General features: G+C 46.3%; 1 protein-coding gene across 1 annotated transcript; it reads right to left on the minus strand.

The window, feature by feature from the left end:
* Positions 1-532: 532 nt before the first annotated feature.
* On the minus strand, positions 533-26,505 carry acss3 (acyl-CoA synthetase short chain family member 3). Its single transcript, XM_084701322.1, has 16 exons — positions 26,083-26,505; positions 25,077-25,221; positions 24,721-24,909; positions 23,910-24,044; positions 22,365-22,505; positions 21,507-21,587; positions 21,276-21,371; positions 19,779-19,930; positions 16,037-16,140; positions 5,517-5,612; positions 5,099-5,162; positions 3,476-3,557; positions 2,998-3,120; positions 2,766-2,865; positions 2,457-2,632; positions 533-1,756 (listed from the first exon to the last, which is right to left on the minus strand). Exons 1-16 carry the CDS (start codon positions 26,406-26,408, stop codon positions 1,673-1,675), a joined length of 2,094 nt encoding a protein of 697 aa, XP_084557448.1. The 5' UTR covers positions 26,409-26,505; the 3' UTR covers positions 533-1,672.
* Positions 26,506-27,690: the final 1,185 nt, after the last annotated feature.

The raw sequence follows: 27,690 nt of genomic DNA on the forward strand, positions 1-27,690 counted from the left end.
CACATTCCTTAGGTTGTTCGCTCATTCATACATTCTCAGAGGATCCCATTTCATGAACACAAGAAAATTAGGAAACCACTGTTAGCCTACGAACGGGACAAGCACTTTGATACAACAGGCTCTACTCCGGACTGGCACTGCCAAGGACACTCAATGACGCGCACTCCAGACCACGGAGAACAACAGTCGGACGTTGTTCTGTTAACCACGTTACCTTGACAACGGGTCAGGCCATACAGCAACATATGTAGTAACTTGAACGCGCATACACAGCCAAGCTGGCCTTTTGTTTTGTCCCAGAGGTGTAGAAGCCTCTGGAACTCACCCACCTTATCAGCAGAAATAACTGAAAGACATCTGCAGCTCCCTGTGTGCGTAGAGTGTTTATGACCATGTGGAATTGAGGTGAATTTAAGAACCTGTTGCTTGCTGTGAATTTTTTGTTGTTGGGTGTAACTTTTTTTTTTTTCGGAGTTGCTAGGGTAACTATTGTACAGCCCTACTACCTGTCTTTTAGTTATTTCTGACAATAGTCAATCAAGGTTTTTATTTAGGTTTGTTTTTTACATACCTGATTTGCACGAACAAAGAATCATTTGTGTCCATTTTTTTATTTATTACTTCTTGTACTTTGGTCAAAACTAAGTGGTGATCAAACAACTTTTCATTGTCAATAAAAAAATACTGTCAGTGACAATAGTTAAAACATGGTCTTATGAAGCAATCATGCTAAATTGTTACGTGCCAAAACACAATTTGGAGGCTATATAGTACAGTATGGTGACTACTGGCATGATAATGAAGTTAAAGGCAGGATCGGTAATGTTGATACACTGTCATATTTGCTGAAATAAACATCACAACCTGATAGCAACCAATACATCTAAAGGTTTGACAGTCCTGTCACGCCCACAGATATCTGATTTATTTAATTTGACTGTGATAAACATGACTAGTCATTTCGTTTGGACGGAACTTAATGATTGGACGGCATTCGGACCAAATGCAAGGATTGGACGTTTTTACTTGTCTGTCTTCCTACCTCCAGGCAGTTGTGGATTTGAAAGGAGGGGGTGGGATATTTTGGTTTGCATCCTTTTAAACTCAAGCCAAAATTGCTATGTTCGCAAAATTCACTGAACCTGCCTTTAACAGAACCCTCTACATACAGTACAATGTCTTTAAAAAATCTCTAATATCAGTTAACTGGCATTTTCACATTTAACTAGGCTCACTCTGACGTTCTGGCACTTTATTTCACGCTGTGTTCGTCTATCCCTGTGCTTCTTAACCCTGTCGTCAGGGAACCCCTGTCCTGCATGTTTTAGATGTTTCTTGGCTCCAACACACCTGATGCAAATGCAGGGAAACATCTAAAACATGCAGGACAGGGGGTCCCTGAGGACCAGGGTTAAGAACCATGGGTCGAGCCACTCAATTCCGACCCCAAAAGCAGTTAGTCACAGGAGTGGTCATACCTGACCAGAAATGCTGTAGCATGATGGACACACAATGTATGCTTTCTTACTTGACATGGTTGTAGGAGTGTGTAGCAGACGACAGTGATGAGAAGAACCAGGCCCACGGCCCATCCTTCCATTCCCACCTCACAGTGCAGTAGACCCTCCAGAGCTCTGCGGGGCCCAGGTGATCGCCAGGCCCTGCGCTCCCCTCACTGCCCAGCTGGCCTCAGGGCCTTCTCCACCTGCCTCTCGACATCCTTGAACACCTCTGGGTCCTCGATGGTGGGAGTGATCTGGGGAGACAGAGAGTCATCCATCAAAACCCCCTTCCATCTCTCAATAGTCCTCAGCCATATTCAGAATCAGATATAATTGGATTCTGTTTGGAATTAATTTGCCCGTAATTTAATCCTAGTCAAACTAAGGTCCAATTTCTATATGTGAGTCTAACTGATCAAACACCTGCTTGACTCCTGATTGAATTGGCATCTGTACCAGAGTAAATCAATGCCCTTGGCTCTGGTATTGTACTACACAACCGTGAATCAACATGTGTTTAAACACCTGAGGGTCTTACACATGTTTAAAGGTTTGTTTGATCCAAGGTACAAACACACACACACTGCATTTCAACCTGACCTAAGCCTCTGACTTCCTAACACCCTGGACCTGGTGACATCCACACTAGAAGCAAAATAGGTACTGTTCTACCCAGCCTCCACAATGCAGCAACTGTTCATGTTTCTCTGAATGTATACTATACAGTGTCTAAAGTTCTTAAATAACATTTTAAGTGATTTACCCTTGCAAAGAAGTATCCAGAGTAAAGAAGCTCTTTTTAAACTCCACTTCAAAAAAGAGATACATGGAAATAGAATATTTAAATTCTAGACTGAGCTACATTCAAGTATCAGCAATTTGGCATGAGAATATATGGTATGGAATCACCAGATAGGGCTTTATTGGCCACACATTTGGTGTGAAGTATGGTACCTTGTAAGGCTTGTTGTTGACCAGATTAGCCAGAGAGGAGCGAGGGATCTTGCCGGAGCGCGTCTTGGGGAGTCCGGTGACAAACAGAACCTTCCGGAAGGCAGCCACAGGCCCCACAGTTTCCCTCACCAGACTCACAATCTCCTTCACCATCACCTCCGGGTTCCTCTGGAGATCTGAGGCATACACACACATGTGGACACACACACACACACACACACTTGTGTGATATGTGGAGTCACTGTCGTGTTAAATGGTGTCGAGTTCTGCAGCCTGACTCCGAGACGAGAGCGAGTGTGTGTGTCTTACCCTTCCTCAGCACACAGAGAGCCAGGGGGACGTGGCCCTTCAGAGAGTCCTCAAGACCCACCACGGCACAGTCTACCACCCCTGGATGCTGAAGCACAGACTAAAGCGTGCACACACACACACGTACATATACACAAGGGACGTTTCATTAATAAAAATGAAAGTCTGCACTCTTTTAAATGAGCAGGCAATCTGTGAGAGATGCAGAGGACCCGAGATCTGGATCTCGTACCTCCTCCAAAGCGCCTGCTGACAGCCTGTGGCCCGCCACATTGATGACATCATCAGAGCGCGACATGATGTAAAGGAACCCCTCCTCATCTACAAAGCCCGTATCCATGGTGTCATAGTAACCCTGGAGGAGCAGAGAGGGGAATGAGACCAACATTCAATAACAACATCAGAGATCAGGGTGTTGACCTGTTACCACCACTAGAGGGACACCTCCCACCACAGCCCAGTCATGAGCTGGTTTTCAGTACAAAGACAAGTTAGTGTCAATGGTGAATCTGAATCCCATGGTTATCTTTATGGTTTGGGCAACCAGCTGTACGTATCGTTCAACATCAGGCGAGGGTTGAGTTGAATACGCTCTACACTTTGTGACATTCATCCCCAGGACGTGCAGGTCTTGGTCAAATGGACATTCATGACAATGACAAGCACATGACAGAGATGAGAAGTGAGCCAAGACAGAAGGATGGACCTACGGGGAACTTGGAGAAGTACAGCTCCCTGAACAGCTGGCTGTTCTGCCACAGAGACAACGCTGCCCCCGGTGGTAGAGGCAGTCTGGGGACAGGAGAAGCACACAGGCAGGTTGGTCAACAAGAGAGCTGCATGTTGTTTTCCTAGTGGGGGGAAGGGGGGGGGGGAATGTGTGAAGATGATAGGAGCAGATATCTGCTGAAGGTTAACAGAGCTGTCTGAACAGGGATACTGTTACCTTAGTACACCTTAGTGGGTCTAGACATGGTGCCAATGTCTGCTGGGCCTGACCTGACCCTTACACACGCACGCACACACACACACACTAACACACACACAGGGATATAGGGTGACAGGACCACTGATGCTTTGTTTAGGGAGGGTCACAAGGGTCACCCTTTTGAACCCATATGATCTTCAGGGGTCACGATATCCCAAGCTGACTGCATGGACTCAAGCAGGCACCCTTCTAGGAACACTTTGATCAAACTATTTCAAGATGCTTTAGATGATAGGCTTCTTCATTGCCGTTTCATCCTCCTTTGTCTCCAGACAGTTTCTAGACAGTCAAACTCAATGAAATATTTGTTATGTAAAACCTGATGCTAATTCCCATGTTTCGGTTGTCAGTATTTTTACTGACAGCAGCCAAAGCTAGAGCACCTCCAACAATGATTATCCTGGAGAGAATGAAAGAGGCAACACTCATTAATGTGCATAAGCAACCACAGGCTTTCAACATAATGAGGCTGTCACAGCTTAGAGATGTTTTTGTGTTTCCTTTTGAATCCCCCTGAAAAAAAGAACCTAAACAAACTGAATTCCATCAGGCGCTAATGGCGTTGGTAGTGCTTGGTTGGCGCTCAGCAACAACAACAAAAAACACAACTTAAGAATTTGCTGATGTCACACTAGGGAATAGGAACGTTCTGGAAAATGGAACCTGGTGTTATGGATCTGCCATAATCCTCCTCCGATGATGGATTGCCTATTAAAAACTCAGTAGAAAAGGTTGAGTTTCTGACCAGAGGAAGTGGCTGGCTTCAGGGTGAAACATCACCATCTCCATTGAGAAGCTGTCTAACAACCCGGGTCATTTCGAGTGCAGCCAGGAGGTGGTAAACGGGAGCCCAGCAGTGAAGGGAAGTCATGAAGGGAGGAGAGGATGGAGGGAGGAGAGGATGGAAGACAGGTAACAACGTGAGAGAGATAATGGAGATAATGCCGGGAGGACTGGGAAAGAGGGGGGGGGGGGGGGGGGGGGGGTCTGCTGGACAGCTTAGAGGAGCTCAATCTAATCCCCCCCTCCCATCCTCACAGTGGTTTTACAGCCTTTACCTGGGATTCTCTTTCTAGTACAAAGACGAATGTCTGTCACTGACTGTGTCTGTCTGTCTGTGTGTGTAGAGAACTGTCCATGTGTTTAGCTGTGAGTCTGTCTGTGTGGGGATGTGTGTGTGTGTGTGTGTTTTGTGAGTGTGCGTGAGTGAGTATGCATGAGTGTGTGTGTGTGTGTGTGTGCATCCATGGAGCAGACAGAGAGCTTTGCTCTTGCCAGTGACAGCGGCAGTCTGGGAGAGTGAGTGGGCTGCTTGCTGAGGTGCGACCGTGACCGCGTGGCTTACCTCACCACAATGTTTCCCAGGGTCCTTGGCTTCACCTCCTGCATGTCATCATCAATCACCGTGACTGGAAAGAGAGAAAAGGCATACTGATGATTTCAGGCACAGGGACAAACAATATGGGGCACTCTCGAAAACTATCACTGCATAAAGACATTGTGTGGAATGCATATTCTCCTGCTAATATGCTAGGATTCTGTGCTCTGTGGAATGCATGCATTTAACACTATCGTTTAATAATTACTATCGGCAGAATTTGAGCAAGTGTACTGTTTGAATGTGTGGGGACAGAGAGAGAGAGAGAAGACTCCCAGACACTCAACTGGAAAAAGGTTGCCGTCTTTGCAGAAGGCTCTGGTGAAACCCAGTGTATTTAAGAGTGAGTTTGGCTGTTTTAGTGTGACGGCTGGTTGGCTCTCACCATTGTATCCTGGAACTGGCTTGCCTGCCTGGCCAGCAGGGGGAGAAAGAGAGTTTCCCAGCCCAATGCAAGACGAGGTGATGGCCGATCCACTCTCTGGCAGTGAGGAAGTGAAAGAGGAAGGGAAATAGAGAGGAAAGATCAGACAGAAAAAGCACAAAGGTTATATTGGATGGGAATTTGGTTCATTTAATGCACAGTTGTGTTCATCACTATGTGCAAGAAGAGAAAAAAATGAATGCACGCACACACACACATTCTAGTTCTTACCCATAAAACAAAGCAAACCAAACATGTACACGTATACCTACTGTCGGCGAAGTAATTGGTTCATGTGTCAACCAGAGTCCAGAAAACAATCCAATCCATGGCTGCAAATGAAAGGGCTTGTGATTGGACAGTGGTGGTGGGAGGTGCTATACTAACCTACATTAGCAGAACTGTGACAGCTCCTATGGGCTTGTCTGACTCACCAAGACAGCCCTCCCCACCACTCCCCTTCACACATCTGTCGGTTGTGTCAGTGTCTAGCCTCAGTGCTCAGTGTGCCTGGCCCACACCCAGATCCTGTTCATCCCCTCCAGAATCCTCAGAGCTGGGACGCTCAGTCTTCCCTGGCTCTTCCCAGCCCTGATCCTGATCTGCTCCACATGGCAACAGGGCTTCAGCTCCATGACGACTTGCTACTTTTCATCCCTCCGTTCTTTCATCGTTCTTTCTACTCACTCTGTTCTCTCAAACCCGCTTACACACACACACACACACACACACAACCTTGGTCCAAACAGCAAGAGCCCTCGCTCCCCACGGAATGAGCATCAAAAAGCTACCACATAGGGTTTGTGTGAGTGATTTAGGGTAAGTGTGTGTGTGTGTGTGTGTGTTGTCAAGAGATGAATGTAACAGAGCTCTGAGCGCAGAGTAATGGAAGGCCTGTCTTCCATCTCTCCCGTCACGTGCCCTCTTAAAAGACGGTGTTCCACACACCTCAGTGCTTGTTCATCACCTGCAGGTTCATCCCTCCCTACAGGGTTAAAGGTCTCATGAAATGCTGTTTTTAGATGCTTTTATATAGGTCTTAGTGGTCCCCTAATACTGTATCTGAAGTCTCTTTCCCGAAATTCAGCCATGGTGCAGAATTATAGCCACTACAAGTAGTCCCACAATGAGCTTTCCTCAGAACGCGCTGTTTCTGTGACTCTAGCTTTAAATGCTAAATGAGGAGGAGAGAGGCTAGCCTGGTCCTAACAAGACTCTCGTACATTTCATTTGTACAGAGAGTCTGGCCTCGCTCCATTGACAAGCGTTGACTTCCTTGTAGGCGGGTACTCTGTTGAAGTTTAAAACTATTGGATCTGCCCAGAGCCACACTGATCTGCCATAACTGCAGCGTTCGCCTTAGCCAATTCCTCCACCACTACTGTAACACCACTACTGAGCTAGCTGCCGTAGCTGGAAAATCTAACTTTTCCCGAACCCCGTGGGGAGGAGGGCCACAACATCATGGCCACCAACAAAACTCAGCAAAACTTGTTCTTGCTCCGGCTTTAGCTGTTGGATATCCGGCAGAATTGCCACAACGGACCGAATGGCTTTGCTCGCATCTTTCTCCGCCACCATAACGGAACTACAACCCAAACTAGCGCACAACATCAACGTCATCGTTCTCAGCCACTCCCTCTGCTCGCTGATTGGCCGGTTAAAAATTAACCTGCTAAATCTGACTTTCGTACTGAATAGCCAGACCGAGTACAGAAGCAAAAACAAAATTGAGCGGAAGTACGTAGGACGGCAGAGTCAGGCTAGAGAGAGGCGGCACCATGCACTAATGTTTACAGTGGATGTATCACAATGGCTCGTAAACCCGTTGCTGTAAGATGCCTCGAATTTGCCCATTCTCATCTGATAACCCTGGTTTGCAGAGCTGCACACTCAGTCATTTCAATGTGGGGAAAGGCGGATTTCACCAACAGCAGAACATTACCCACATAACAACGAAGTGTACAACACTGCGTTACAGAATGTGTATTCACACACATAATTGATACTATCTACCTTTACATTTGCGACAGTACCTCAGTTGATAGCTGCAGAGCTAATGTTACAGCCAGATTATAAGGGTAGCAAGCTAGGTAACCATATAGTAAGCAACAAAATGATACAGCGTTAGTTGACTTACTTGTCCGAGGTTTGTAGCTGGATCAAGGAGTACTGAATTTAATTTCAGACAGTCAGCAAGGCCGACTTTGTACTGGCTCAAGTTAAGGAAACAGTGGTGGCTGAAATGTTTGGCGCAGACATGCAAAACTTTGAGAGGTTGTGTCGGCGCATTTCCAGTGAATATAAAATTAAGATAGGCCACTGGTTGTGCAGAGGCTCCTTGTGACGTCACAAGGAGCAGATTTTCAAACAGAACGTTTGAGCCTTCATTTTCTCAAAGGCGGAGAAGAACACCCAGGGCTTGGTTTACACCTATCAAAAATTCTAGCCACTGGGGGACCAAAGGCAGGCTAGGGGAACTCATATTAATGGTAAATAACTTTCAAAAAAGAAGTTTTCATGTCATGTGACCTTTAAAACCCAATACCCTCCCACGATCAGCTCTCCACCAATGGGATGCCCTGAGGGCGTTCAGGTCACCTGGCGTCAGGGTAAAAAAGCCCCCAGCCCAGCAGTAAGACTCCTCTCAGGAGTCTTCCCAGCATCCCTCCCACTTCCTTGTTAGTTGTGCCCTGCCCTTAAATCACAATTCAAGTGTGAAGGTGGCGGGCAGGGAAAGTATCATATAGAACTGGATTCAAGGTGTGAGTGTTGACTTAGCCATGGCTTTATCAGCTGTCGGCACATACATTGTCACTATAACAGTGATATAACCGTCAGCATCAGAGAAGACGCAGCTGGCCCACCTAATCTGAGAAGGTCCAGCATTCATGGCGCTCTGTTAGTAGCTGTCAGTGCTGACAGCAGGCAATCAAGCTCGTGATGAAAGAGAATGTATATGACCTGGCAGGAAAATGACAGGGCCGATGGCTTTGAGATGTCACAGTGAGGACTGTCTCCGTATGAAAAGGTGTCTTCTTTGTCATGCACGGCTTACGTAGGCTCATTGAATGTTGCTGTGTTGCAGCTGAAAATACATATTGTCTATGTTGTTGCTGCGAGTCTTCTTGGATGCTCTCTACAGACAGATGAAAACCCTCATACAGCTACACCGACAGAAAGAGAGGGAGAGAGAGAGACATATATATATATATATATATATATACATACACACACACAAACACACAGTACTTGTATTGTTTGTTTATTTAAAGAGAACGGCAAGGTAAGAGAGAGCCGTGTGGTCGCGTGGACAAGCTTGTGTCGTTAACAAAGCTCTGGGGTCCTTTCAGTGAGCTGGAGACTAACAGGTAGCAGAGAAGACAAGGGATCCGGAACTCAGGAGCACATTGTGAGCAGTGACAAGGCATATCAATACACTAGCACTGGCTGCGCTTCTCTGAAGCAGCTACTGGAAAAGAAATATTCCCCCATCACAGCGAGGGGTGGAGGTTGGTAGGGAAGGGGGGGTGGGGGGGGGGTGGCTTTGTTCTGTTTCCCAAAGATGGACAAAATTGCGCCACAAAAGAGGGAAAGTGGATAGAGCAGGTCAGCTCAGAGCGGGAATGAGAATGCCACAACAAAATAACAATGGGGATGAATACACTGCTTATAGCTATGGATGAGGTCAAGGGGTGACACCATCATAGGTGTGGTCTCTCTCCCTCTGACTCTAGCTTCTCTCCCTTTCATCCTCTGTCCTTCCGTCATCTGTCTCTCTCTGTCTCTCTGGTCAGGCGGTGGTCAGCACATAGACAGATCAATCTTCCCCTCCAGCTAAGAGCTGTTTGTACTCTGGCAGAAAGAGGCAGCTGAGGAGAGAGAGTGATGAAGAGAGAGATGCGGACAGGAGAGGGGGAGGAGTTACTGCGCCCTTCTCACTCCAGGATGTCGTCAGGAGGCATGACCGGCACTGCAGGTTGTCTGCAAACACAACCCTGTGTTTTCTCTGCTCTGTGGAAGCCTCTGGATACCACCTGGACATCGGCAAGGAGAGCCAGCGCCACGGCAACCAGCGCCACGGCAACCTCACTCTGCTTCATCTGTCTGTGGGGGATATCTACACACCGTACAGCCATAACCACCACAATGACACACGCACAGGTAATGAGTCAGGTAATTTGCTGTCAAGTCTATTCTGAGCACAGCTATGTATTACTGCATCAATGAGTCAGGAAATTGATGCAAACACACAGACACACTTCTCCACACACCTAAAGCAGCGGGGTGCCACTTGCACTGGCAGGATAACAGACTCAGTGAGCCTCACACTCCAGTGTCTCCATCAAGGTCACACACACACACACACACACACACACAGGGGAGAACCAGGCCCGGAATGAACGGACAACTGTGACACACACCTGTGACGTTGCCGGCACTTCTTCATGAGGAAATCGAAAAAGAAGCGTGGGTATACGGCAGGGAGTGGCACGTCGCATGGCGGGGAGTGGAACGTCGCTATGCTGGCGCGTACCCATGTTCCTTGCACCTCCGGCATGCGGTTCAGGAGCGATCGGGAGAAGGACACGCTTTGGTTGTGAAGATGGATGTCAAGGAAAGAGCGGTGGACCTTGGCATGTGCTGACCTTGATCCCAAGATCATACAGACATTGCAGTAGTATTTGATTACAACCACTCAATGAGGTTATTCACTTCAAAACATAAGTTACCCGAGCAACAACAATTCCAATGAAGTATTCCAATCATTAAAGATTCTCATGGGTAACAGTTGAGCTTGGGGATGACGTCTGGAGATGATGTTTGACATCCCTTGAAGACAGTGGAAGCAGGAAGATGTTTGCTGCAGCCATGTCTCCAGGCACCTGTGGGAGCTAGGTGAATTCACCATGTCCCTGGGCCTAACACACAGACCAACCCGCCCCCCCCACCCTCACCCCTCTAGCGTCAGTCACTGATTTCGCCTCTCATCAGCCTCATTCGCCTCTCACTACGGGTGAGCCAGCCCAAACCCTGCCGAGTGGAAACACAACGGTTGCCCGGCAACGTCGATGACATCAGCAGCTTTCATCCCTGCTCCTCCCCCCCCCCCCCCCCTCCGCCCTGGATGGCACCGGGGTCTTAAAATAGCGCAGATTATTATCAGGCTTCAAAGTAGCAGCCATTTTCTCTGTTTTTCTCTCTCTCTTGAACAAGCAATATGGGGGGTTAAGGTGGAGGAAGGGGGGGGGGGGGGGTATCCAGTTAGATTGAATATCTTAGGGTGTGTGTCAATATGTGATTGTGTTGGAAATGTACATGTGGTGGAAACTCTGGCAGAGAGACAAAGAGGCTGAGGGAGAGGGAGCGAGAGACTAGGAGGAAGAAAAATGAGAGAGAGAGCAGCCTGGCCACACAGAGAGGGGTGATGACTGGAACTCAGAATGAATCGGCAGATCAGCTGACGCATGTGACGCTGCTGCACGCCTGGAGGACGTGACAGAGCCCAAATCACCTCTACTTCATACCAAGGAAACTAATCACACCACCATACCGCCAAAATGAAATGTCATTTGGAAGGAAGATATCTGAAAAAAAAATGCTAATAATATTCCAAGCTAAATTCTTTCAGTCAAAATCCTGGTAATGAGCCGTTTACATCGTTTTAAATAATCAGTTGGGCATGTGTAATTTCATATGAATATGTGATCAAGGACAATATCGAACATCTGCTAAATGAGATTTAGTGAAACATCGTTTCTAAGGTAAGATCTACAGGAGAAGGTCCTCTTAAATCGCAACATCAGCTGAGAAACTGAGAAAAACAAGCCTTTCTTGTGCCTTCCCTAAACCAGTCTCTTTCTTCTCCTAGTATTCAGTCCTTTCACTCCTTTATTTGGATACTCTGAAAAGTCATTAAAAAACACCAACAGTACATGCAGAGGAACGACCTCGGCTACCGTCTACCGACCGGGCCTCTGGTGTTCGGTTTCCATCAGCATGAAGCCTACGCTTGTGTGTTTATCTCCTCCGCTGAGCAGAGCCAGGGCCCGTGGTGGAGATGAGAGCACAGCTCAGGGGGAGACACACAGCTCCTGGCTCTGTGTGTGATGTCACTTTACCGCACAACAGTGCTCCTTCTCTGCTCACGTCTACTCTAGGCTGGGCCCAGGGTGCCACGCAGCCCCGGGAAGCAGGGAGGGACCTGGGCGCCTCTGCAGCCATCTCATTCAGATCGACTGACCTCTACTCAAGGACTCGCTCTCTTTACCCCTCAACTCTTCTCTCTCTGACCATCCCTCAATCCCCTCAATCCCTTGCAGTACAAGCAGCGATTTCTCTCTATCGATTTCTGCTTTGCTTTGCTGAATATTACATATCAAAGTAAAGGGTTGTGTGGTAGAAACACTTGAATCGCCCAGGACGGTTGAATGGATTTGGAAAGTATCCATTCTATATTGTGAAAACAGGCTAGCCGACTGGCCCAACCACAAGGCTCAATAAAGCCCTGGACAATTGCAGATTGCATCTGAAGGGTAGATCTGATATCCTTTTATGTAGAAAGTCTGTGTGTGTGTGTGTGTGCGTGTGTGTGTGTGTGTGTGTGTGCGCGCTCACACGTACTGCAGCTTTATGTGATGGTTTATTTACCAAACGTCCAGAGAGAAGCATTTCAAAGGTGTTTGCTTTCGAAACATGCCCTCATGGTTCAGGAGTGTGTCTGTAGCCTCGAAATGAACAAGCCACACACATTTTCAGAAGCACCACCAGCTATGAACAAAGTCATTCTAATGCTTCTCATCACTGAAGAAAAACAAGTTTTCTGCAATCTGTCCTCTATGGAACTGAATATCTACATTCATCAGTAATCCCACACTGTGTTTAAGATTGTTCTGCTTCCGTTCACTTCACAAGGAAATATGGAAAAAAGCAGTTGTCTATTTAGACTCCATAAAAGTGTGACATATCTGCAGTTAGATCACTGAGTAAAACCTTCAGACGAGTATGATTAACGCAAGCCCAGGGCCTCTTATAGACTGCAACACATTTCTGTTGAGTTTCTTACATCCACAAGACATTAATGTCTACACCTAGTAAATGGAAATAGTCGCCAGACTTCAGACACTTGAGGGAAAGCAGCACGACAAACAAGTACAGCACGGCTAGCCTCGAGTTTGGGCTTGATTCCTCTTGGCTGGAACTTCCCTGGTGGACATGCTGTCCAAGAAGGCTTGGGACTGAGCCAGACTGCAAGCCTAAAAGATAAAACCAGGCCTCCAGTCCTCCCCTCTCACACAGAAAAAGTTGAGATAGAACCATAAGCCTTTTATGCACTCATTCATTATGCTTCTTCAACATATTGTGTCAGTCTGAGTCATTCTGCTTCTCACTCTCAAAAGACTTGTTTTGGTCTCTTTCCCTTTATCCCCCTCTCCTCCACACACATGCATGTGGAGAATGAGGAAAGAGCTATAATTTCAATAAACAGTGCACAGTCAACAAGCTACCCAATAAAGAGCACCTAGGTTTTTCTTGAACATCCACAGCTGATAAATCTTTAATAAACGCCATACCTTTCTTTGTGTAATATGCCCGGAAGCACAGAGGTAGAGACAATAGCATTTACATTTCCTCTGGGCTGCTTGTGTGTGTGTGTGTGTGTGATGTGGCATCCCCAGGGATTCAAGGCCAGAGGCCCAAGCTGCCTCAGGGCCAGAGGCCCAAGCTGCCTCAGAGCCAGAGGCCCAAGCTGCCTCAGAGCCAGAGGCCCAAGCTGCCTCAGAGTCAGAGGCCCAAGCTGCCTCAGAGCCAGAGGCCTAAGCTGCCTCAGAGCCAGAGGCCCAAGCTGCCTAAGAGTCAGAGGCCCAAGCTGCCTCAGAGCCAGAGGCCCAAGCTGCCTAAGAGCCAGAGGCCCAAGCTGCCTCAGAGCCAGAGGCCCAAGCTGCCTCAGAGTCAGAGGCCCAAGCTGCCTCAGAGCCAGAGGCCCAAGCTGCCTCAGAGCCAGAGGCCCAAGCTGCCTAAGAGTCAGAGGCCCAAGCTGCCTCAGAGCCAGAGGCCCAAGCTGCCTAAGAGTCAGAGGCCCAAGCTGCCTCAGAGCCAGAGGCCCAAGCTGCCTCAGAGCCAGAGGCCCAAGCTGCCTCAGAGCCAGAGGCCCAAGCTGCCTCAGAGCCAGAGGCCCAAGCTGCCTCAGAGCCAGAGGCCCAAGCTGCCTCAGAGCCAGTGGCCCAAGCTGCCTCAGAGCCAGAGGCACAAGCTACCTCAAAGCCAGCTTGTGGATGGCCACTCTAACCCCTTCTTCACCTCCCCACTCAACGAACACGCCTGACGGCTGCCACGCGTTCCTTAATCAACACCTCTCTCCATAAAAACAGAGCCGACGGGGCTGAAAAGGAGGGGAGGGCCTCGAGGCAGAGTGCAATACAAATACCATTGGCCTATCACGTGAAGGAAAGTATCCGGTCGTGCGCCTCGCGTACCAGCGTGAGCAGCCAACCCCGGTGCAGCTAGGCTCATCCTGAGATTGGTTTTTGTCAGTTTGTCAAGTGTTTTCTACGGTTCATTGAACGCACGTGAGAGCTCTTCTAAATGTTTCCGACACCAGACTTCTAAATTGCACGCGTCTCAACAGTCTGAGTGGCAGTGGGATGCCACAGCGTGTGCAGTGCCTGGCCTGAGGACCACAGAAGCAGAATCGGTGTTAAAACTACAGGCCAGCAGGAGAGTCTGGTTCTGTGCTGTGTGTGGGTGGAAACTGTGTGTGTCTGGGCCACACGATTGAGTGTCAATCACTCACCCTCCTCCCCCTCCCTCTCTTTTCTCCCTCTCTCTCCTCTTGACTGTGCATTTACTGCTGAGCTGTAGAGAGTCATAACAGCTTACATAACAATGTTATTGTGTGCAAGCCAGCTAAAACTGCAGTCAGATCAGAACCGGTTTAGAGGAGATCCAGTATGACCAGAGTAAGTATGATGAAGAGAACAGTCTCTGGATAGCACTGGGAATGATTAGTGATTCTGTTTGAGTGATCTACTTCACTTGAGGATTTTTTTTATTAATTTCCCTATATGACTGAAGGCCCAGTGCAACTGAGTGAATCAGCGTAACTGACTCAACACTTTCTAAAATGGACTTAGTCCGTATCAGTAGAAATGTAATAGAGAGACACACAGGCCTACGGAATATGCCATATTACAACACATTACATCAACTGATGAGGGTGCAAAACAACCCAGCTTCAATACTGTGATCTGATCCTGTTCTACGGCAGGCAGAAAGTCTGATGAATGCTTCACCAGCATGGACTAATCTGGGTTGAACTGGAAGCAGGGGTTTTCTAGATCCCCCCCCCCCCCACAACAGGGCCGTTCGTTCTCAAGGTCGATGTCTTCTCAACGGGGTTATCGATTCTATATTTAAACACAGACGTGTCCCCTATTGATTCCTTGTCCGTGGGGATCGCGATGGTGGAAAATACAAGCCCACCACTCTGCGGTCTCTACGCCGGCCTCCACTGCTGCATTTATCATAGTTTGTCTGAAAGGCCGGGGAGAGGCTACCTAGCCGGAGGGAGGTCGCTCACTGCCTGGAACACAGACACAACCCTCTCATCCAGCATCTACTTGTTTCTCACCCATTCCTGAGTCATTAGGTCCCTCAGACTCGAATCCCCCCACCCCACCCCCATCATTACACGTCCTGTCATCCGCAAAACGTCAACGGTGAAGATTCATGGCGGGTCAACTGTGAGGTAGTCCCCCTAGCCTCTCTTCTTACTCTGTCCTCATCGGTTTCATTGTGCCTGACAATGCAACAAGAAGTCACACACCCAATTGCTGTGAAATCACTGGATCGCCCCTGCTCCGTGAAGAGAGATTATCATTAGGCTAGATTGAAATTTAGATCATGTTAATAGGGTGGCTATGGGAATAGAATGGGTGCCTCAGGGCATTAAAAGCACCACTGTTACTGAGCCTGCACTGCCCCTCAAACCATTACAGCCTCATTTCTCTTCTTTAGTCAGCTCCAAGTACAGCACTTAGCCATAGATAGGCGCAACACCCAGATGCACAGCAGTTTATGTAGAAGGATTCATCACGACAGGTAACCGGTCTATTTCAGTACGTCACATGACTACATGAGAGGAATGATTCAGTGAGGTGTTGCTTAACTCCAGGGTGAGCAGCTGTCAAAGGAACTGATGACTCCAAGATGCCACTTGAGCAGTTTCCCCACACACCGACAGCCTCAGACCATTACCATGCTGAACGCAAGTGCCAAGAAAAATGGGCTCTTGTAATGAGATTCTGTTACGTCTTTATCTCTGCCTAAGTGGTCGGTGTCCCTCGGCAAGATACTGTGTGTTTTTACAAAAGGGCTTTGAACTTTTCCCATTGTCTGAATTCCTAACTCGGATAACGTACTATTGTAGTACTTGAAACATGTGGGGTTTCCGGAGACCTTCGGGATAACACGAGTCTTACCTGTTTGCCACCAGTGGTCCAGAACAGGCACTCTGAAGCTCCTCTTGGCCCACTCCAGAGTCTCCACGTCACAGCGCTCTCCAGCCAGGAACAGACTGCGCAGCCTGGTGGAGACAAGACAGGCAGCTGTCTATCACCCCATACTCTTATGAACAGTTCCTAAACACCTAGTGGTGCTGGTTCTACTAACCCCAATGTACATTGCAAGTAGATATGCTATCTATATGGAAATGCAGAGGGGCTTTCAGGGGATATTCCTGCATCGTATTCTGAGGTAAAGTATAGAATTATGTTGCTGTATAAAAGGGTGTGAGGTGAAATGAAGGATTTATATCCAGTCACAGGGTCCGTAACCTACAAGATGAATTCCAATAATAACTAAAATATTGACACTGGTGCTGTATGACTGGTAAAACATTTCTCTGTTTATATGGGTTTGTAAAATAAAGAGAAAACTTTTCCAATCTTTACTGTGTGACCTTTAGACTGTCAGATAAAGTAAAACCTCTAAATAAGGTGGTCCACAAGTAACAATGTCCAAGGCTCTTCTTATCAATGGGACGCTTAAAACACACATGACATTCAGGAGTGCTAATCAGTAAGTTATGGTTATGTGGGTCACACTAATGCCCTGATATGATCTAAACACAATAGACAAGAGGAACAGTTCTCTACACAACACCCAGCTGAGTATGACAGACGCCAGGGGCCTAAAATACAACACCTGCTCTCGCTCCTCTGTATTCTACATGAAGGCCCAAATTCCAATGTCACCAAGTTACCTTCAGTTCTCTGGTCTCTACTGTGCATCAGTCTAGCACAAGGCATCGCTGGACAGAGCAGCCTTGGCTGGAGCCGTGTGTATAATTCATGCGGGGTGGTCTCAGTACATCCCAGCAACTCTCCACGGGATCTGCCTCAGCCTTTTACAGGCAACAATAGGACCCAACACTGTGGCAGTCCCCGAGCCTGAGAACTTTGCATTTAATCATCAACAGGAGCAGAAATAATCACCTCCTACGGTCTGGGCTTTGTGTGTACAGTGTTTGTGTGTTGGTGTGTGCGTGTGTGTGTACAGTGTTGGTGTGTTGGTGTGTGTGTGTGTACAGTGTTGGTGTGTGTGTGTGCGCCCATTTCTGTGTGGGTGTGTGAATATGTACAGTGTCATTTTAGCCGCATAATCTGCAAACGTAAAACAACCACGAAATCCTTAAAAAAAAAAAAAAAATAAGAAGACAGCTGGGCTACTTCAGGTGGCGAGGAAGACGAGCTGCTTCCTGCCCCCCCCCCCCCCCCCTCCCGAGAGCTCAGAGAGTCAGGCTGATTGGTCCTGTGTGCTGCAAAAACACGATTGACTGGAGTCAGGCACCATTTAAGAGCTTGCTTGTGAGCTTGGCATCAGGGCTACGAGCTATGAAACGCCACTGAGTGCTCACTTTCGTTTGGCCCCTCCATCTCTGGGGACTCCTGACAGCCAGCAGTGCCACTCTTACTACCAGAGAGCTGTGTAGCCAGTTCTCATTATTTTTTCCTGACACACGGGTTGACGAGCAAAATTGCTTAATCTTGTTGGTAATGCTCCAAGGGCTATTACAGACAAAGCTAGCAACTCACGCACGCTACTTTCAATATAATGCAACAGTAAATACTAAATGTATGTGCTGCTGGAGATTGTGAAACAGACTAGGCCTCAAGGCCAATGCCGTGACTGAATTGATGCCTGGCATTTTTATCACACCTTTGGATATAAATTGCACCTTTCCAAGCTGTTTCATTGAACTATGTCGTTTTTGTCAAGAGAGAAGATTGATTGAGGTAAACATACTTAGGAATCAATGTGGTAAGAAATTACATGATGTGAAAGCTGTCATAAGCTACAACCTTGAACCAACAGACTTTGATCCACTCATTCTATATTAAAACTGAACATTGTCAAGTGTGTCCGTCGATGACAGAATATCGATACAAAACCTACACTGTACTTTGTGACGGTATAGAAAGTTAATCTTCAATCGATTCTCAGCAATCTAGTGGTTGATAAAAGCTCAATGCAGCAGAATGTCACATTCCTGCAACTCTGCAATTAGGAAACACATAGTAAGTGAGCCAAGAACTAGGTTGTGTGCCACAGAAAGGAGTTTATTCAAGTATGATATATATTTTATGTGTATCTTACCCTTGCCCTTCAAAGCTGAACCTTGTTGGCTTTTGATATCAGAGCAATATATTTCCTTGTGCAATAATACTGGTCTGAAGAAGACACAAAAAAATTCATTTGTAAGATATTTTGATGTCTAAATGTGAACCAAAAGAGAAATGATGGAGACTTTAATGGCAATTTTTGTCTGGTTTAGAATGTTTGTCTTAACCTTCAAAAAAAGATTCTGTCTTGTCAAATTGCAAGTAAAACCACTTGTTTGGTAGAAAACAAGAGTGCACTTTTGACAGTAGTCATAGTGGTCTCCAATAATAAATATTGATTGCAGTGCACCGTGGGAAAGGTCAACCAGATATTCCATTGCCCAAAACTAAAATGAAACTATCTGTCTTCATGCTTCCTGCTTCATGACAGTGTGGTGAAGGGCAGGTTCAGATTATAAAAGAAGCAAGCTTTCAAATCCTGTGTGAATAGCCACCACTAAACCTCAAAGTCCATTCTTCTTACATCTTAAAAGAACAAAACACAATGTGTCTGCCTTACAATGAACAACGAACAGTCCAAACATTGCCAAAAGGGGATTTCTTAAGAAATCTAATCTCTTCTGTAGTCAGTCGGATATGACCCGAGTCCTTCCCAGAAGGGGGATGGTCGAGTTGCTTTCCACAGCGGCGTGATTTAATGGGTGTGAGGCACTCTGACCTGCCCTACCCCCCCCCACCCCCCCCGTCATCCATCCTGATTAAATCCCAATCAGCCTGTGATGAAAACAGATCAGGAGGGTTGAAGACGGGCGAGGGAGCGATGAGGCAGGGTGAGGGAGCGATGAGGCAGGGCGAGGGAGCGATGAGGCAGGGCGAGGGAGGGATGAGGCAGGGCGAGGAAGGGATGAGGCAGGGCGAGGGAGGGATGAGGCAGGGCGAGGGAGCGAGGGATGAGGCAGGGCGAGGGAGGGATGAGGCAGGGCGAGGACACCGCTCCAGCAGACGCCTGCTCTGTTCCTTGACTTACCGAAATACTGTTGGAACTTCTGGTCCTGGGTTTTACCCTGTCCTTTCTATGTGCATGTCCCCTTGGAGAAAAGCATCTGCTAAATGAATGAAGTGAAACGTAATGGTGATGTCATCAGGCTGACGAGAGAGAGATCGGCCAGCCTTGGGAGAGCACAGCCCTCGTCACACTGACCTCCTGAGGTGGGATTAGAGACATGGCTAACCTTTCAGATACAAAGAGGTCAAACTGTGGCATAATCTGCTCTCGACCTTTGGTTCAAACTGGTTTTGTTCAAACTACTATCTCCACACCTCTTTCAACTGGTCTTCACTAAGCAACTGGGTGATAATCTACCACTCTAGTCTTGCTCTAATACTCATCCCCTAGCGTACGCTACAATGGAGACAGAATACACAGAAGGTCTTGGCACCTACATATGTATATAAATCCTGATGCTTCTTAAAGTCTTAAAGAAACACCTTGACGTGAGATTAAGAATCCTACTCCCGTATTGCCGGCACCAGTTGGAGGTGCGGAGCACCACGGAGGGAGAGTCAATCTGGAAACATCCCATCGTGCTGGGAAACACACCTGGTGAGGGGGTACCTGCCCCCTGCTGCAGTCTGGGGGTCCTGCTGGCGGATGGCTCGGATGGCGGTGGGCGCGGTGAACATGGAGGATGCGCCGTGCTCCGAGAGGACGCGGAAGAATGCCCCGGCGTCTGGAGTCCCCACTGGCTTCCCCTGCAGAGAGAACCTGGCCATCAGCTCCACACAACCTTGGATACTACATAGCTGTCTCCATCAGCTCCACACAACCCTGGATACTACAGCTACACATAACCCTGGATACTACATAGCTGTCTCCATCAGCTACACATAACCATGGATACGATTACAGTCCTTTTCATCAGCTACACACAACGCTGGATTCTATATCTTCCTCTTATCAGCAACTGTACACACACCGTGGATACTAAACAGAACTGTCCAACAGTTACTGTAAACACAACACTGGACACTATATTACCATAACAAACATGTTCAGATCTCGTTTGTGAGATGCGAGGGCCTGGTATGGTTTATGCAGTCAGCAGCTGTCTATTCACACAGTGTTTATTTCAAGTAAGAAACAGAAGCCAACTCTTCAGTTCCATCCAGCATAGCTGCTGCTAAACCAGATTAACTACCGTCCACCGCCACCGTACATGTTGAACGCATGAATATTGATGCCGTCTTTTCTGGAATGTGGAAGCAGCAATAGAAGTGTGCCTTCCAGACAGATGGTCTGAGATTGATGGATTAGAAACAGGATTACACTATCCAGAAGGTAGTGTGTTCACAAAAGGCAATATCAGGAGGAACGGAGCGCGCTCAAACAGCGTCTCCAATATCCCAGTGGTAAAGGTTCAGTGCGACGGCTCCCAGCTGCGTGATTGGGGACAACAGCGTGAGAGTGAGATTAAGTGAACAGAGTAAACAGTCCGAGCCGAGGTCCGCTTGTCATCTCCTCCCTGGGTAAATGTTTGGTACTGCTTATTGATCGCAGAGGAAAGACAGACGGTATTGTGTCGGAGCAAGCGTGGAGGTTATGAGGCTGTTGAAACAACAGTGAGCATTGTGCTACACAAACAAAGAGCCGTGTTGGAGGCTTTAATGGAGGACGAGTGTATTCAACATCCACCTCCTGTTCTTTTCTCTGCGCAATAGAGAGACTGGCTAATGAGAGAGACCAGTGAGCAGTCACAAGCTGTACTGTATAAATATCCATATTTAGTATTGAGGATAGAATCACCAGCCAAATGTACAAGCATATAACTTCCACCCACCACACAACAAACATGATTTCTCTCAGACAGCTGAATATTGGTTTAATGAGGCCAACATAAACTGGCTATAATGACCAAGGGCATTCACATAATCAAAAAACAATCATCCATAGGCAATTTAATTAAGGATACCTATTCTAGATATTGTATATTACAGATGGCTGAACAAATAAGACTGGTCATTGAGAAACACGTGCATGTCTGTTACTAGGTTCAAATGACATTACCACCCAACAGCCTGTAATTGGTTGGTTACATACCTCATAGAGAATTGTTGTGTTGCCATGGAGAAGAGGGGCATAGCAAATGTAGGAATGACCAACCACCCAGCCCAGGTCAGACGCTGCCCACCACACCTGACAGAGATTAGAGATAAACAGACGGAAAGATAAACTAAATGAAACAGGAATGTAAGTGACTCAAAAGTCCAGTGGTGAGTATTGACTACAACACAAGGCAGAAGAACACAGAGGACTGTTTGTCTGGCTTACCTCACCAGGCCTCAGGTCATAAATATTTGACATGGTCCACTTTAACATCACAGCATAGCCGGCTGTGTCTCTGACAATGCCCTGAGAATCAACAAGCAGGACTCAAGACAAGTGACAGGTGCAGTGTTATACAGTGTTATGTGGCAATCATCCTTGGACCCAAGACACTTGGCCAAGTGCCCCCAGGCTATTTTTTCCCATTGTTTCCCACAAACTTAACTACTGTGGCCATTTACTCACCAATAAAATGATAATCCTCACTGCCACACTAGGAATGTGTCATACAGCCCACTGGGAAAGTGTTGAGCAACACAATGGGAATGTGTCATGTGACTGGGAATGGTAGTGGGCATGGTATTCCATGTGGGCATAGTATTCATGGCACTGATTCCTAGGGTGAGTATAGCTCAGTGGTAGAGCATGTTGACTGCAAATCACGACATTTAAATCACTGCTCCTCCTCCTCCCCCCCACCCCTGCGTTGCTTTGGATGAAGGAATCTGGTACATGAATGTATTACCATTATTATTATTATTTTGTGGGCATGGTCAATTCCTGTCACGGTCTAACTAGTGTTGTGTGCTTCCATAGATTTCTCAGATTTCAGCAAATGAGAAAACAGCAGGTTAGAACAGAAGAGTCAATAATGCCAGGCAGCATCCAGGAGCCGGATGGATTCACAGACAGAGAAAATAGTGTCTGGGTATGTTGCTTTCCGTTTACTTGGCTGAAATCCTTTACTTCCAACGACGTGGTTCACCATCATCTCCATCTTCTACCCCCGCAAGGGTAGTTCAACAAAGCCACACACACACAATCTCTCGTTGGCTCAGGTAAGAGGTATGTCCCCTACAGTACCTTAGGAGCCCCAGTGGTCCCAGAGGTGTAAAGGATGTACAGAGGGTGGTTGGCAGGAAGGGGGACACAGTCGTGGGGACGGGCCTTGGCCATCTCCTCCTCCCAGTCAAGACTCAGGTCAGGGTGCATGGACACCTTCCCCTGGAGTGGAAACCAAAGGTGAGACACACATCCATGACTATATCACGCACACAGATATGATACTACAGGACAAAGGTAATTGGGTCGCTTCAGTGGAGCATGTTTCAAACTGCTTGAAACTTACCAACAAAGAAAATTGGGGACTGAAATTGCACAAAGGCTCGTAGGCCAAAGACAAGAAACCCCTTAAAATCTTAAGCAGCTTAAAACTTCATTCTAATAGCCAGTGACACTGTGGGCTTCTGCTCTGAATTAAGCAAGCCGATTGGACGAGTGAAGGTCCTCTATGGAGAGATATCATTTTCCTGTACGGCTGATTGATGATTCAACAGAAGGGCTGTACTTCTAAATTCTGATATGGGCTTCTAAAAAATAATATGGACATTGATCTTCTTTAACCAGAAAGTAGGACTAAGACGAGTTCACGAGTAACAATGTTCTTTTTCCCCAGTGCATTTTGGCATTACAATGACACTGTTTGTTTCCATGACAACAAAAGACCACCCCCCCTACAAAATAAAATACTTTCTCTGTTATATGATCAAAAGCGCCTGCAGTGGATATACTCAGTTCTATAACAGGAGCTGGTAGATGTCAAGCCCCAAAGGCATTAGGTTATGTTCTTCAAACAGGCAGTATTGATACTTTAGCTAAGAACCTAAAATGTAATTTGAAGAAGAGTGATTGCAATATTTGGGAGGCATATTGGGAATGATTTCCCCAAGCGCTGATTTCAGAGTTTCTCTTTTTCTTTTTTTTATGAACAAAACCGAAACTCATCTTGGCTTGCAGGAGTTCCATCACATTACTGTCTAATTGGCTGCTGGCAGTAAAGGAGAAAATGGTCTGTCTTATTCTGCACAGTTGGACCTGGTTTCCCATCTGGCCTCACGCCAGACTCCCTGGGATGGGACAACATCACATCGCTGGATGATTCAGTCTCACAGCTCAAAACACACACACGCACATTTGCATTTCCATTCAATGAGCATCATCGCCTTGCTCAGTGTCTGTGCCTCGCTTCCCTCCAACTTCTGTTTCATCCAACAGATTATTTAAACCGGTTCTGTCAAGACAGCCTCCACCTTCATAAACGTTGCTTTAAGAGCCTTGTTACCTCATCACTACTAGAATCATGGACCATTAACATTATACTGACATTGCATAACTAAGTAAGGAGATAACATGGATGGTTTAGCAGAGCATGTGATGTGTTGCTTCTGAATCAAGTTCAGTTTCCAGATGTGTTGTCAGGCCCAAACATTTAGGTTCTAATTTCAATGTTGATGTTGTTTGCCTAAAGCTATCTTGGCCATCTTTAAAATGCCTCTGTGTGTGTGTGTGTGTGTGTGTGTGTGTGTGTGTGTGTGTGTGTGTGTGTGTGTGTGTGTTGGGCCCTCTCACCATGTTGGGTCTGTTGTAGATAAGGACCTTGGAGGGTTTATGATAGCTGAACTCCAGAGCTTTCTCCACCAGAGGAATATACTCCACCCTCCTGCCAGGCTCAATCCCAAACGAAGCTGTCACTATCATCTTGGGCTGACAGACAAAACACTTCAAATGAATCAAATAAATCAAAGGTATCTACCTTAACATGTACAGGATATAACCGACAGTGCCAATCATGTCACCTTTCTTCTGCGCATAAAATGTAATATCATCTACAACATACTGTTTAACATTCAGTTTATATAGTTATCCATATAAATGGCTGATATGTTTACGACACAGAGGCTGAGGTAAGGGTCCTCTGTCTCTGTGGATCGTGTACGCTGATGCACCTATGTGCCAAGGGCTTACAAGGCTTTAGGTTTATCAAATCCTCCGTTAGAGCCGTTACAATGGCTAATATCCCTGCTGCTTAGGACCAAATCCCCCATATAAATACCTCACTTGACTTCACAGGGTCCATTATCTAATGTAACATCCCAGCCTGCTCAGTGGATATCAACTTTCAATTATCTCGTTCAGTACAGCAGTACAGTGGGTAGGTTTAACCCTACTGGGGTAGTTGTCATTGGGATCCAAGAGTGTTCAGTAGTTCAATGTTAGCAAGCATATTTTTAATACTAAAAAACAGAGGGACCTTGCATTATCCTTTGGAATAAACTAGCAGTTGCATTAGTGAGTCACACAGCGACTGAGAAAATCGTGCTTTGAACTCTAATGAATAATGAACCCTAACCGTGGTGAGGCCTTCTGGGCATTGTTATACCTTGGCATGGTCGATACGGACTGAGAGCTCCTTGGAGGCAAAGCCCCCGAATATAAGACTGTGTGTGGCACCTATCCTGGCACAGGCCAGCATGGTGAACATAGCCTGGGGCACCATGGGCATGTAGATGACCACCAGGTCTCCTTTCTTCACCCCCTGTTTCACCAGCACCCCTGCCAGCCTAGACACCTGGGCGGAAGACAAATACAAGGGATCCCAAAAAAAATTGTATGTGGCATTCACAATGTATAGAAAACCCAATGGTTTGTTTTAATGACATTTAAGGTTTGATTTTTCGTTTATTGATTTGATTGATTGAATTGAATGCTCTACTTGACGTACTATATTGGTCATACCTGTTGCAGCAGTTCCTTGTAGGTGATGATCTGCTTGGTTTCAGAGACAGGGCTCTCGTATATGATGGCAGGTTGGTCTCCTCGTCCACTCTCCACATGACAATCCACCGCATTGTAGCAAACGTTCAGTTTCCCTCCAACGTACCTTACATGAAGAATACAATACAATTCAATCATATTCAATAACATGCACAAAAAAACAACAACTTTGAAGCATTAAAACGTAGAAAAGACTGAAAAGAGGAAAAGGTGTGAGAAGAGACATTTCCTCCACAGTGCAGCATCTGTGCTCAATCCCTGATCATAGGGGAGGTGAAAAACCTCGACTCATTAAGAGCGCTGCATCTAGTTACAGAGGTGCTGAGAGGAGCAGATGGCGTCTGGGCTCTGGCTGGTTCTCCAAGTTCACCCGCGCAAGAATAGGAGACATGCAAAGTCACTCACATGCCATGTCCTTCAGAAGCGTTGTTTCAAGGCAGCATAGAGGTCAAGATCAAATAGCAGTCTCCATTAAACACTGAACATTACTCTACCACAGTACTCTACCATGACAACAATTGTAGATTTGTGCACTTCTGATCCTTGGATCTTCTGCTATACTTTCTATAGGCTATGCATTATGTATAGCCTACATCGTTTGGATAAAAATGTATATGCTAAATTTACATTTAGTCATTTAGCAGACGCTCTTATCCATAGCGACTAACAGTAAGTACAGGGACATTCTCCCCGAGGCAAGTAGGGTGAAGTGCCTTGCCCAAGGACACAACGCAATTTCGCACGGCCGTGGATCAAACCAACAACCTTCTGATAAATAGCCTGAAGTATTTTGATACTGAAGTTTATCAGCTCAACTTCTGATGTCATCCAGAAGTTGCCAAATTAGGCCAATAACAGTTGGCTTATGCCGTGAATAACATTGTAAAAGCTCACACATAGAACAAGTCGGTAATTTGCGTTAATTTAATTGGATTTGACGCAGCCTACATGATAAATATGGTAATACCAGTTCGGGAATATGGCATCATCAATCTGAAGTGTCTGGCTCCATGGCTCAAACCAGGAGATTTTCTGAGCTGCTTCATTCCAAAACTTTTCAGGGTTGTCCCTCGCTCCTCTGAATGACTCTTCGTAGCTCAGCTTGGTGTACTCTGTACACTGTCGCGTAAAATGTACTCGAGGAAAGTTTATATGTCTTAACAGTCTCCGTCTATCGCTCCAAGGCGTAGCAAGGGAAGTTAAACCTTTACATGGCGTGAATTTTTCTGTTCGGAATTTTGTAATGTCATTTTTTAGAGTAAAACTCAATCCAATCGGCCGTAAAATACGCATCTCTAGCGTTTTTTTCCGCGGATTATTGCAGAGGTAAACACAATACTTTCCCGTGGCTGAAGCGTCATTAATTAAGCGTGCACGCTTCAGGAAAACTCTCAACGATGCTGTAGAATGCGAACTATGAACTGGATGTAGTTGCGTCCCACCATAGGGGGCGTTTCTATAAGGAGTACGTTGAAAAGAGCTTGTAAAGTCAAGAAAGTTGACAATACAAACGGACTGAAACGCATAAAAAAACCCTGATATTACGTGTTAATTAATGACACTTGTGTAAACAAGAAACTCAAATTGAATATAGTTTCTCGCAAACGTCATTAACCTTACTTAGGATTCAATCCATCTCGTGGCAGGTTTTTCAGTCAGTGACATTTATGTTGAGTCGAGTCGAAAACTTGGAAAGAAGTTTATGGCACAACGTTTAGCCATTGGTCATATAATGAAGGATGTTCAGGTAGCAGAGCCGGGAATATCAATCATATAACATGTCTTCACACGGTGCTCCTTGCTTCTGGCGCCTCTCCACAATGACCCTACTTGCTAAACCGTAACAACCTCTGGGGGTCCTTATGGCCCATTTAATCTTGCTCTAACATGGTTTTCTATCACTAGAACACTGACTTTATTGTATAATGTACATGGAAACTTGGAAATAGGGTGTTCATAGTTGGAAATAATTGATTGGTGAAGAGACAAGCGAGCTCTTAGAGACTCAAATGTACTCAAGTAGTATAAACCCATATATTTCACCCCCTTGAATGCTGCTAAACTTCCAACTTGCAGTGGCTGTATATGGGGAAAAGCAACTCTGTGTGTGTCCATGCTAACTGAGGTGGTTTCACAGTAGAGGGTGGGGTGGCCACAGCTCATCACACTAGTGGAGTGCAGAGGTTTTTGGCTGAAAGCTGTTGCCACACCCACCTCACTTCATCACCTTCATCAGCTAATCACTGGAATTCACCCAGAATGCCGATGACTCCCAGGAAAATACAATTTGATGTGCTGGAGCATTGGAACCTGGAAACACAAATTGAGCTATTCATAAGTCTTTCTGACATTTTAGTCTGCTGGGATTTACACATTCACTGAGTAATGTTTTCCATTAAGCTTTCAGAAGAGATAAGTGCTAAATGTGTCAGTATTTAATACTGCCCGTGTGCCACCTTGGGAAGTAAATCATCTTAAATGAATGAAGTGTAAATTAAATTATTTCACTTCAGTTTATAGGCACGATTCTTTTCTGCGATTGAAGATTAAAATGTGGTACACCTTCAAGAAAGAC

The sequence above is a fragment of the Hypomesus nipponensis genome, chromosome 7 (assembly GCF_054491055.1).
Source record: "Hypomesus nipponensis isolate SF chromosome 7, ASM5449105v1, whole genome shotgun sequence".
Lineage (NCBI taxonomy): Eukaryota > Metazoa > Chordata > Actinopteri > Osmeriformes > Osmeridae > Hypomesus > Hypomesus nipponensis.

Coding starts and splice junctions, on each gene's coding strand:
- acss3 (XM_084701322.1), bottom strand. CDS start 26,408: ATGCGTATTTTACGGCCGATTGGATTGAGTTTTACTCTAAAAAATGAC. Junction 25,222..26,082: donor GATGCCATATTCCCGAACTG/GTATTACCATAT, acceptor TCTTCATGTAAG/GTACGTTGGAGGGAAACTGA. Junction 22,506..23,909: donor TCTACAACAGACCCAACATG/GTGAGAGGGCCC, acceptor TTTCCACTCCAG/GGGAAGGTGTCCATGCACCC.